Here is a 13,519-nt window from a genome sequence, read left to right on the forward strand (position 1 = left end):
GGTAAAATATATCAACAAAATATATTTCATATTGCTGCTCAATTAATTGGTATATTGTATATTGTATTTATAGATATTGAATGTTTGTATATATATTGAATGTTTGTATGTATATATATCCAAAAAAAATCCACCAAAATATATGTTCTTTTCGATACTTATAATATTAGTTATATTTACAAACACAAAAAGTACATGTTTTCAAGTATGCAAAAGTTATAAGGGCCCAATGTACCTATAATAATCTAAACTTGTCATACTCATAGTTCCTAGGATAACAAATTTTTACCGAAAGATGTGTTAAAACGATGTATATAGAAAAAAATATGCATTTTTTCATATTTTCAAAACTTGGTGAACCGATTGTATGAATATTGGTATGCAATATTCTTTAATTCTTATGTCACTGGTTAAAAACTATATTTTTCAGAAATTAAACATTGGTTATAATATTAATACCATCGTTTCATTACAATTACATAATTTTTTTTAAAAAAAAAATCAATTTTGATTGTGAAACGATAGTAAAATATACTAAAATTAATCCTGAAACTAGCTTGATAATAACACACCAAAATGTCTAGAATATGATCTTATTGAAGCTGGAAAAAAAAAAGAATTGAAATAAACGTATTATTAGATAAAAAAAAAATTACATAACAGTACTATTTCACTCATAATTCATAAAAAATTTGAGAAGTATCATAGGAGGTGAAAAACAATGAGGATATCGCTTATGAGGAGGATCTCGCTCTTTGTTTTTCACCCATTGAAATGAACGTATTATTAGATAAAAAAAAATTACATAACAATACTATTTAACCCATAATTCATCAAAAATTTGAGAAGTATCAGAGGAGGTGAAAGACAATAAGGATCTAGCGAGATCCTCCTCATGAGCGAGATCCTCATTGTTTTTCACCCATTGAAATGAACGTATTATTAGATAAAAAAAATTACATAATAGTACTATTTCACCCATAATTCATCAAAATTTTGAGAAGTATCCGAGGAGGTGAAAAACAATGAGGATCTCGCTCATGAGAAGAATCTCGCTCAACTTATGTACAACCCTTGATACATATTGTTTCCAAGTTTTTCTTTGTTTGTCGAGTTCTCAACGTTCAACCTCTACATTTAATATTTCTCTAATATAATAAGTTTTAAAAACAACCATATTAATATAAAAGGTCCTAGTTTTGAGGGGATAAAAAAAAGGAGAGTTTTGAGTGGGTAAAAAAGGGAGAAACCCATAGGTTTTCCTTATGGGCTTAACAAACATAGGTAATAAATACCCACCCAACTCAACTCAACTCATACCTATATATATATTATATATATATTATATATATATATATGTCGGCGAAAAGAGTTATTATTATTGGCGGTCCCCATATGCCACCCAATTCCAATCGAAATATTTTTTAAACAAAATTATTTAATTTCGGTATTTTTATTTTTTACTAAATTACAAGTTTTAGTTTCTTTGAAGGTTTGTTAACTATTTAAAAAGTTTGTTTAAAAGAAAACTATTTAATTTCTGTTTAATAGAATTTTGAACTTCCATTTTAATATGAGTAAGTATTTTTTATCTATTTGATCCTTTTTAAAATTCACATATCAATTAATTTTTTAATGTTTAATGTTTCATGAGACTTAAAATTAGAATTTATATGTAATAGGTCAATTAATTTTTTTATTTTGAATATGTTAGAAATGTACAGTATAATTTTAAAACCTATTAGATATTTTGAAAATTTAAATACGAAATGAATTTAGGCCAAACTTGTAAATTTAACTCCTCTTTTTATTGTTTTGATGAGTTTAGGTGTTTCTTTCTCTTTTCATTTTAATTTAAACTTTAGTATATTTTCAATGATCAACTAAGAGCAACTTTCTTTTCTCATGATACAGCCACAGTATTAAATTTTCGTTGATATGTTGATATTTCTATCGATGTTTTTATATTTCTATGGATTCAATATTAGCATGAGTGATGAATCGATATCTCTATTATATCGTAGAAAAATTCATGAAACATAAACAATGAGCAACAAAATGTTAATAATGAAAGTATAATATAAACAATGGATATGTTGACTTGTATAAAATCATAAAAAGTTTATTTACTAATCTAAATTTATTTTCTATAATTTTTCTTGAACTATTTATCGAAATCAAAATTTTGTCGATATTTCTATGAAAATTTTTGTAAAATTAAGACCTCGATATTTTCTTCGATATCAATATTTTAAACATCGGATATAGCATATATTTTTTTTAATCTAGAGATCAAATTTATGAATGTAGGCCATTTACTAAGTTTTATTTCTTTTCTTTTATCAACAACTTTTATAATGGAATAGGGAACAATGCATCCAAAGGGTGTTGTGAAAAACATGGACAAAATTTTAAATCAAATTCGTTTCCTGTTTTTTTGTCTTTATAGTTTTATATTTTTTTGTTTTATAAATTATATGTTTAACATCAAAAACTATATCACATATTAATTTGTCGAAACAAATATATTTTGCAGAATAAAATTTCTACAAAAAATAGTTTAAATTTTCATTTAAAACACTGAAAAGTAAATGAGCGTAGGAGAAAAAAAAAAAAAAACAACAACAACAACAATTATTCACTCTTAAGATATTTCTGTGATTTTGATTTTCTTTACGTCTAAATTAAATTATAGATCTTCTTATTGGTATTCTTATTCGTATTAAGATTAATAGATGATGTCAAAACTTCTAAACAAGTATAATAAAATATCGGACGAGATGGTATGAAGTTATATATTTACCTCATTAATTTTTTGTTTAGTTCAATAGTAAATGAGGTGGAGAAATCAAACCTCTTACCTATATGACGTAGTTAGTTGGGCATGTACTCAAAAAAATTTTTTTGAAGTTGTCTCAACTCAACTATTCAATTTTAAAATCCAATAAAATTTGTATTTTTACTATATTACATACTTAATTTAAAAATATATATATATTTAATATCTCTTACTATAGATAATAGAAAAAGGAAACTAAAACAAAAAATCAAAAGTGTTTTTTTTCCGTTTTTCTTTTCTTTTTTTTTTTTAAAAAAAAAATAGCTATGAAAACTATGGAAAAAAATGATGAGAAAAGAAGCATAATTTTAAAAAATTAAAATCCCATCAATCACATTTCATTTTTTGTTTTTTCACTTTGAAACGTGTGCTTGTTTTTCCACATTTTTTACAATAATTTTCATATTTTTTCAATTGAGCATTGAATTTCTTAGTCAAATTTTAAAAAAAAAAAATAATAAAACTTTCATTTTACATTTTATTTTTTAATATATACTTTCTGAATAAATGTTTGCATTTTAGAAATTGGATTAATATTCAAATCTTTTTTTAATGTGAAAATACAAACTAAAAAACAAAATCTTTATCAAACTCCCCTAAATAGTTATCAAAACAGAAGTTTCACTTTCAATTTTTGGGTAATCTTAAGAGGGGAAAATTGTTGAAACTAGAAATATAATTATAATTGAATAATAATTTGTTAAAGAAAAGATGCCACTTTAATTCCCTAGAAGAAGACATATGAGAATGGGACACACATATATATGTACAATTATAAGAAATAAATATTAATATATTATGTGGGTCAAGTTTTCCACCAAACTTAGTTGAAGACTTATCCAAACAAGACAAGTGAACTTTAGAGAGAGAGAAGCAAATTGACAAGTTGTCTTTAGATCAAATGCATCTATAATGTTTGGCCATTTTTATGTCTTTTTCCATCTTTTTTTCCTTAGAAAATAAATGAAACTCCATCTTTCCATTTTTTTTTTTTTTTTTGGAAAAACTCCATCTTATTTATGTTGGCCCCTCCATTGTATAAAATTAATGATTCACCCTTTATGCAAATAATAATAAAAAAAACCATTCATATTATATTTTTCAAAGAAAGGAAAAAAAAAAACATTCACACTCTTGATTTGCACGGATCTGGTATCAAATTTACCTGCACTTCGATATTTAAGTTAATAGCTAATTCAGTAAGCACAAAAGAAGTAAGATCGAGTCTCTCCTTTAGAAATTACTTAATCTCCCCTTTAAGATAATTGAATGTGTCTATTTATAAGCTTGTCCTCTGATACACGCCTTTTGTTACGTGTGAGGGTGATGATATTAGGGTTGTTTCTAGCACCCAAAGTTGCAAGGTGCCAGTCTGGATTTGACTAGATTATTTCTCGATTAATATATATTCACTGAATGAGCTGGTCGCCCCAAACCTCAAGACATTGATATTTTTCTTTCGGGGCGTGCACTCTCCTATAATTCCTATTAGTAAAAATTTAGTTTTAAATGAAAAAAAATGCTTGTTTGAGAATCCCACATTGCTAAGATTGGGAAGTGAGACCTTATTATACATTCCCGCCTTGAGTTGAGGGTTTGGGCTCCAACGGGTATCCATGTGTTTAGAGGGAGTGAGGAAATAGGCTAATATGGGTATGGTGAACATCCCATACACGTGCCGACATCCGTCCGGTCAGGCAAGTGTGATTATTTTTTTTATTAAAAATAATTAATATTTTAATTTTCCATTTATTTTATTTTTATTATCAAATAAAAGAAAGAGTTTTCTGCCTCTTACGTGGTCCGCGCAACATCCCGCCTCTTACACATGGTCCTCACACATTCTATGACTGCAAGCGTTTCTCTCCTTGTTAGTTATGCATCACAGTTGGCTCTCGAGGCCTATAAAAGGTACAAGCCTCTCTCAGTTCACTCATCTCATTCTTACATAGCTTCCATTTCTCATTTTTCTCTCTCGATTGCTTCCTTTACGTTTTGGTTTCTGAGCATATCAGTCCTGAAAGGTGTGCGTTTTTCGGTCGGGTACAGTGTAGTTTCGATCGAGACATATTTATTTATTTTGGACTATTTTATCCTGGAGACATCGTGGCAATTTCGTAGAATTGCTTGCACATTTGGGTAGAGTCGTGAAACGTCTTAAAAAGAGAAAGATCTATGACTCAACCTGTAATAAGTTTCTGTTTTATAGATTTCATTTTTTGATGACTTCCATTTGTGACCATTCGCTATTGTCATCTTTTATCCATCGGAGGGTAGCGGTTCTAAAAATTTTAAGACGTTTTCCATCTACCACTGTTGTGATGACCCTTTTGAATTAGAATGACATTATGAACTCCGACTTTAATTGCACATTCCGATTTGAAAGAGTGAACTTCAAATGATAGAAGCAGAATATGCTATTTTTCCTCACAATCAAGAAGATTGCTGACGTTTGTACTACGAAAAAGTCAACTGTCTCGAAGGAAGATCCGACTTAACAACAATTAAAAGATGCAGCTGATTGGGAAGAAAAGAATTTCTTGTGTAAAAATTTTATTTTAAATGGTTTGATTGATGATTTGTATAACTATTACAGTATAATGAAGACAACAAAAGATGCATGGGACTCTTTCTAGAAGAAGTACGATACAGGGGAGGCTGGGTGGAAAAAGCATGTCGTCATCCATGACTTAAAGTTTCAGATGACGGATGACAAATCTATAGAAGCCCAGTCCTATGAACTATAGAAGATGACCCTAGTGTTAAGTTGTTCAAGAACATTGGTTCCAATATTAATCAAACTGAGTATGCGAGCATCATAGACAGTCTCAGATATACTGTTGACTGCACTAGGCCTAGTATAGCTTATGTCGTAGGATTACTTTGTAGGTTTACAGGCAGACCTAGTATAGAGCATTTGAATGTTATAGAAAGGGGTTGTGAGGTACTTAAAGAAAACCCAAGACCTAGGATTACATTATCAGAAGTTTTCCGCTGTCCTGGAAGGGTTCAACGATGCTAACTGAAACTCCTTTTCGGATGATTCAAAGGCTACAAATGGCTATATCTTTAATGTAGCAGGCGGAGTTGTCTCTTGAAAGTATAAGAAACAGATCATTTCAACCCAATCTACGATGGAGTAAAAAATGATAACACTAGCAGCAACTAGTGAAGAAGCAGACTGACTTAAAAGTCTACTATCAAAGATTTCTCTATGGGAAAAACCAGTACTAGCCATATCGATCTATTGCGATAGTACTACAACAACCGCAAAAGTTTAGAACCATTACTACATGGAAAGAGACAACAAATACGTCATAAGCACACTACCATTAGAGAGTTTCTCACTACTGGTACAGTTAAAGTGGATCACATACGAACTGATGAAAACTTAGCAGATCCTTTGACGAAAGGACTGGCCAGAGAAAAAGTTTTCAAAACCTCAAAAATAATGGGACTCATGCCTATAGAGAGATGAATCACCTGTGAGGAAAACCCAATCCCAACTTGTAGATTGTAGATCTCAGGTTCAACGGGTAATATCTGATCACAAGTGATAAGAAGTGAAGCTAGTACCAGCCATATTGATCCATTACAATAGTACTGCAACAATCGCAAAAGTTTAGAACCATTACTACAATGGAAAGAGACGACAAACACGCCATAAGCACAGTACTATTAGAGAATTCCTCACTACTGGTGTAGTTAGAGTGGATCATATACAGACTGACGAAAACTTGGCAGATCATTTGATGAAAGGACTGGCCAGAGAAAAGGTTTTCAAAACCTAAAAAAGAATGGGACTCATGCCTATAGAGAGATTAATCACTTGTGAGGAAAATCCAACCCGAACCTGTAGATTGGAGATCCCAGTTTCAATAGGTAATAACTGATCACAAGTGATAAGAAGTGAATCATGCTAAAAGGAACACAGAGTTCCCTTTCTATGACCTAGAGTTTGAGCATGATATCCTGAAGGTTGAACATGAAGGATATCATACCGAGAGTTCCATGAACGGGCTTAGATCGCTCCGATTTCACAGTGATCGGAACATAAACAATATACATTCCATACTAACAGTTATTCATATTAAACTCATCAACAGTATGCTTAGAATACAATAAAACATAGAAAAAGAGGTTCATACCAGAGGAAGACGGTCTTCGTATGTGTGAACCCACAGCAGCGGAAAACTCCTACCGATCTACCAGCACCTGGCGAGCCTCTCGACTGTTACTGCACGATCCGAACGTACACGAACAAGGTCGCGGGAACAACACCACCACAAGAGAAATCTGGGTATCCTCGATAAAAAAACACAAAGAGTGGGATCTGGTGAGTTTGATAGAAGACAGAGGAAAAGACTTCGTGTAGACAATAAACGCGCATGAGAAGAATTCTGCTTTCATATAGCGGAGACGCTTATCGTATAGTAGAACCACACGATCGTTTAGGAAAGTGGTATACGATCGTTTAAAGAACGCGTGAACTAAACGATCGTTTAAACAAATGAGATTCTATTGTATAGGCTCTCGCGATCGCTCTTTCACGAATTCTTTTTGGGCGCGGGATATCAAAAGCACGACTGAATTAATTCTTCAAAATGAAAACGATTTTCAAACTTTAACCCTCCAGTTACTTTAAGCTTCACGGCCCCATGTTCCCACGTTCAAACGTGAATTAATTGGTTAATTATTAAATAATTAATCAATTAATTTAATTAATAAATATAATCATATTATATTTATATCCTATAGTTTGATATCATATATCTACTATAGTATTTTCCCTCTATTTAATATAAATCATATTTATATCTAATTTCCTACATAATATGTATCTCATACATTTAACCAATTATATATATATAATTAACCAGTCCAATTATATCATATATAATTGAACTTTCTCTTGTCAATTGAACATTTTCAAATTAACCCAAACACTGGTTTTTGACTTTTATCCAAGCTACCCAGTGACCTAATGGACCTGTGGCTCGAAACTCCAACGTTACGTGAATAGCTGACTAAACTCTTTTAGCCACGAGATTCACCATCCGTTAACTGTCAATGATTCCACTAAAGACCAACAGCTAAACTCTTCTTACCACAGATATATTTTTGTGTCCATTGGATATAACCAATTATGAGTACGATAACCCTTCACAGATGCTCGTAAGTACAGCTGGGCCAATTTAACGTTTTATCCCTGTAGTTACATCTCACTCCTTAAGTACCATTGATTCTTCTAATGAACAATACAACATAGTCCAACTATGTGTGAACACCTCTCGGGCTAAGAGAAGGTGTGTGGCGCCACATCGTTCAAGCCCCGGAATCAGCCCTTAAGGGAGCCATCTATCTACTTACCCCTACCTCAGGGAATGAGTGAATTCCATCTTGTGTAGTTGAGTTCCCAACTCCCAAATCAGACGAATCCCCAAAATGGTAGGTTTGAATCGGAGACTTGGCACTCGCACCCATACAAATCAAAGGACCGCCCTCAATGACAGGAGTTCCCAACACACTCAGGATTGAGGTCATGTTACCTATGGTCATCATAGTGAAGTAAAGTCTCTGTCATGAATGGTGTTATATAACGAGACATTAACACTTTGTGGTCGGGTCTTATACAAACTCTTTGTATAGGACGCCCCTACTCGCATATCCCCAACACGAATGATCAGGATCAGACCATCTGTGACAAGTCACAACAAGCGGGTTGCATCCGTAGCGTTATCAGGATAAGGTTTCCCTCCTATATCCATATACTACAAACCATTTTGGTTATCACTCAAGACATGATCCACTTGTATGTCACCACATACATGCTTGAGTTACATACAGATAACCAGAGATTTTATGTTTATTAGTTTGTGGTAAAGCAAATAAAACAAATAATCGAGCAAAACAACAAGATGTGAAGTATATATTAACAATCACAGGTATTCGTATATACTGTTTACAAACTATAGGACACGAGACTTTAGGGCATCAGTCCCAACAGAACATAGTTCTTGATGAGATCTATACTTGATGTCAAGTGGGTTACCTAGCTACAGGAGTGCTCTTGATAGACTCACCTATGTGAATGTGGAAATGGGGGCTGTTTTCAATGAAGTTTTTGGCAAGCTCTCTAGAGTGTGCACTAAAGTGGGATACACGTGTTAGGCCTTAAAGTAGAGGCTTATGAACTAAACCCTAGTAATTTTGTGTGTGAGATATTGTTAGAGATAGAGTTCAAAACCAAGAGTTACTCTAGTATATTTCAAATCTACACTACATAAAGGTTCAAGTCGTAAGACACCTTTTCTTATGCACAGTGTTGTATAGACTGATATTGCTCAATGAAAAATGCTTTTCTTATGATTTTAAATTTTCAAGTGGAAGATTGATAGTTAAAATTTAAGTTTTAAATGAAAAAAAAAATGCTTGTTTAAGAATCCCACATTGCTAAGATTGGAAAGTGAGACCTCATTTATATACTCCCACGGTCCGACCTTGAGTTGTAGGTTTGAGCCCCAAGGGGTACCCATGTTTTAGAGAGAGCGAGGAGATAGGCTAATGTGGATATGATGGACATCCCATACATGCACTTTGTCGCCGTCCATCCAGATGAGTGTGTGTGATTAATTTTTATTAACTATTATTTTAATTATTTTATTTTATTTTTATGGTTAAATAAAAGAAAGAGTCTTCCGCCTCTTACGTGGTCTGTGCAACCTGTCTTACGCGAGGCCCATAAAAGGCGCAGGCCTCTCTCAGTTCACTCATCTCATCTTTCGAAGCTTCCATTTCTCATTTTTTTCTCTCTATTACTTCCTTTACGTTTTGGTTTCCAAGCATATTAGTCCTGAAGGGTGGGTGTCTTTTGGTTGGGTACAATGCAACTCCAATCGAGAAAGATTTACTTATTCTGAGTTGTTTTATCTTGGGGACGTCGTGACAATTCCGTAGAACTTCTTGCACATTTGGGCAGAGCCGCAAAACGTCTTAAAGAGAGTGAGATTCACGACTCGGTCCGTAACGAGTTTTTGTTTTGCAAGTTCCATTTTTTGACGACTGTTGTTCTTGACCATTAATTGTTGTCATCTTTTGTCCAACGGAGGGTAGCGGTTCCAACACTTTCTCATGGTACTTTTATGAGCTTGGACATATTTGTGAGTTTTGGGTCTTACCTTGGATAACTCTCGCCATTTTAAAAGTTGAAATAAGTAAATTCAACATAAAATATATTTAAAGCTAGCTAAGAAATTAAATAGAGCAAAAATATGATTAACTTTTAGCAATAAAATTTCCAAACTATGTAAAACGTATTTCAAGACGACGGAAATTAGAACGGACACTAACCAAAATATTTTTGTTTTGTTTGTCAAAAGAAATAGTCTCACACTTCGTTTGTACTGTTTTTATAAATTGGGTTCAAATGGATCTTTTTATTTAGGTAGGGCCAAATGAGTTCTTGAATAATTTGAGGAAAATTTAATGTAGAATTTCTTTATAAATTTTAGATTATTATATGTGATTTTGAAATAATGACAAAATCAACCTAAAACATGAACAGAAGCAATCTAATCAAGAAAATTATAAGATTTGAGCTGAAAGTAGCACTTTAAGACAAAAATGTGCCTAAGGGAGAGAATTGCCTTAGCCATCCAATTTGGCGTTAGCCAACCTAACATAATATCAAATGGGACATATTCTACTTATGCTTTGACCCAAAACATCATCCTAAAGCTCAAAATGTGCTTAGGAAATGTGTTCTACCTCAACCAAAGCCTAGGTTGAACTTTGCAAAATGTCCAATGAGATATGATTATCTAAATATAGCTTCAAATTTTATTGATTATAATCTAGGTTATCTACTGTATATTCACATCATTATAGTTCTAGAAAAACAAACAATGATAAAGATAAAATTTTAAATATACTTTTACATTTTAGTTCAATTCATTTGGTGAATTTTCTTTTTTCACTTAATTTTTTTTTTTAAAAAAAAATGTCCACAAATGCGAAGAAATGTAAAATTATCCCAAACTAGAAAATGATAGATAAAATTAAAAGTTTAAGACTATAATTATAAGAAATTATAAGGTAGATGGTGTGATTTGTCGAAACTAAAAGCCTAAGTGGAAAAAAGAAGGAGGTGACGCACATACCGACAAAGAACAAATGGCTTGAGGATCACCGATGACATCATCAATTATGTCCTAATCCAAATACCAATTTAAACACGTGACTAAATTCCCCCACAAACAACTTGCACATTTTTTTCTGAACTTTCTTAGAAGAACCCCCTTCCCACTTTTAAAACGACCCCCATTATTATTATTTTATTTTTCTTATTTATTTATTTAATCATTTCACTATTTTTTTAATTTTATAAAAATGGCCCACATAGTCCAAGTTCATGAATCTCATTTACCTATTTATACCTTTCATATCCCCAAATCTTCAATTTCATTCACATTCTGATCTCTCTCTCTCTCCTTTTTTAATTTTTAATTTCTGTTTAGGGAAAATTTTGATTTTTGGTTGAAATTAAAATGATGTACGGACAGAGTAATGGCTGTGAATCCGATTTTGTTCTTCTGGAAACCATACGGCGCCATTTATTGGGAGAATCCGACGCTTACCGTTGTGGGAATTTCGCCCTTGCCGGAACCGCCTCCCCGGTTTTCTGCCGGACCGCCAGTTTCGGCAGTTTGTACCCTTGTTTGACTGAAAATTGGGGCGATTTGCCTCTCAAAGAGGATGATTCCGAAGACATGGTTCTCGCCGGCGTCCTCCGTGATGCCGTCAGCGTCGGTTGGGTTCCGTCGCTCGGCTCTTCCCCGTCGGAAACTTTCAATTTTGGATTCTCCGATGTAAAGCCGGAGCCGGAGATTCTCCCGCCGGTGAACATATTGCCGGAAGTTAAGATTCCGGCGGCGGCGGTGCCGTTACCGGCGGTTGTTCCGGCTAAAGGGAAGCATTACCGGGGTGTTCGGCAGCGGCCGTGGGGGAAGTTTGCGGCGGAGATTCGAGACCCGGCGAAAAATGGAGCCCGGGTTTGGCTTGGAACGTTTGAGACGGCGGAGGATGCAGCGCTTGCTTATGACCGCGCCGCTTATCGGATGCGTGGCTCGAAAGCTCTTCTCAATTTCCCACTTCGAGTTAATTCAGGCGAACCCGATCCGGTTAGAGTGACGTCGAAGCGGTCATCGCCTCGATCATCGCCGGAGCCTATTTCGTCGTTGTCGTGGGTAGAGAGTGGGTCCCCTAAGCGACGGAAGAAGGCGGACGGCACGGCGGTGGCACCTTCTCTAGCTGCGCCGGAGTTGATCCAAGAGGAGGTGGGGACCAATGCATTGCAAGTGGAAGCTGACGTGGCAAAGTGTACAAGTGGTGAGCAATGATTGGGGGATTAGTGGTGTATGTGAAAGAAGGGAAAAATATGATTGGGGGATTAGCACTTGAGATTAAAAAAAAAAAAAGAAAAAAAAAACTCTGTAATTATTTTTTGAGGACATATTTTAGGGATAGGATTGGTAGATTTTCTTTGGAGTTTCAAAATTTTGGGATTCTTCAAAATATAAAATTTCCCAAAAAAAAAAAAAAAAAAAGAGAGAGTGGAGAAGAAGTATTGGTACATAATGGGGTGGTTGGATTTGCTAAAGCAAATTTGTTTATTGTTTTAAAAAAAATATCTTTTGAATGGAATTTTTCTATTTTTTTTCATATTCCATTTTTTGCTTTAATTTAATAATTATCATAAAGAAGTGAATATATCTTATAAATAAAATGTAAATGAGGTGGCATGGTCTCAAAGTCAATTGGACCAATTAGAAATTTAAATTAACCATAGGAGGTCAAGCTAAGATTATTAAAGAAAAAAAATCAAATCCTTATTAACCATATTTATTGGTTGAGTTCAATGTACCAAAGTATAAAATTAGAAGAAGATTTCTTTTGTTTTAATTAAGATAAGATTGGTTGATTTGGGCTGCTTAAATTTGATTTTGGTTGATTTCTTGGAGCTACCAATTTATTTCTAAAAGGGTTAATGGTTTTTATTTTTCTTCAACTTCTATATTGGTTTGACATTGGTTTTGATTTTTTTATTTATTTAATTCGACTACCTACCTCAAATTCTATTTTTCTATTGAATTAAATTACTTTATCCAAATTTTGTCTAATAAAATGCCACGTTAGCATTTTGTAAAATGATTTGACGAAAATTTGTAATTTAACTTTATTATTTATTTATTAATTTTACTTTGAGGTTAAAAGTTTGTTTATTTACGCACTTGCATATTTGAGAAAAATTAGTTGTTGGATTAATTCAAAGTTGTTAATATCTAATATACCTTCCCTTTTCTAAATTTTATACTTAGGAGTCAATTTGAACTATTTGTTTTATCAAAATGAACTCTAAACTTGAATAACTTGCAAGATTATCATGTTTTTAGAATTAAATTTTTGGAATTGTCCACAAATAAACTAATCAAACTATAAAATTAAGATGCAGAAGTGCTTAATTTAATTTAATTTTTTTTTTTAAAAAAAAACTTAAATATAGCTCTGAAATTTCAAAAAGGAACATGGACTTGATAAAAGGCGAAGAGGTCATGAGTAATCTATGGTGTTCACCGACCTAAGATTTAATATCTTATGAGTTTTCTTAACACTCAAATGTTG

At 32.9% G+C, this 13,519-nt stretch overlaps 1 protein-coding gene across 1 annotated transcript; it reads left to right on the forward strand.

Moving 5' to 3' along the window:
* The first annotated feature begins 11,290 nt into the window (after window positions 1–11,290).
* LOC120092090 (ethylene-responsive transcription factor 2-like) lies at window positions 11,291–12,559 on the forward strand. The gene has a single exon (XM_039050290.1). It carries the CDS (start codon window positions 11,386–11,388, stop codon window positions 12,235–12,237), a length of 852 nt encoding a protein of 283 aa, XP_038906218.1. The 5' UTR covers window positions 11,291–11,385; the 3' UTR covers window positions 12,238–12,559.
* The last annotated feature ends 960 nt before the right edge of the window (window positions 12,560–13,519 follow it).

The sequence above is a fragment of the Benincasa hispida genome, chromosome 11 (genome assembly GCF_009727055.1).
Source record: "Benincasa hispida cultivar B227 chromosome 11, ASM972705v1, whole genome shotgun sequence".
Lineage (NCBI taxonomy): Eukaryota > Viridiplantae > Streptophyta > Magnoliopsida > Cucurbitales > Cucurbitaceae > Benincasa > Benincasa hispida.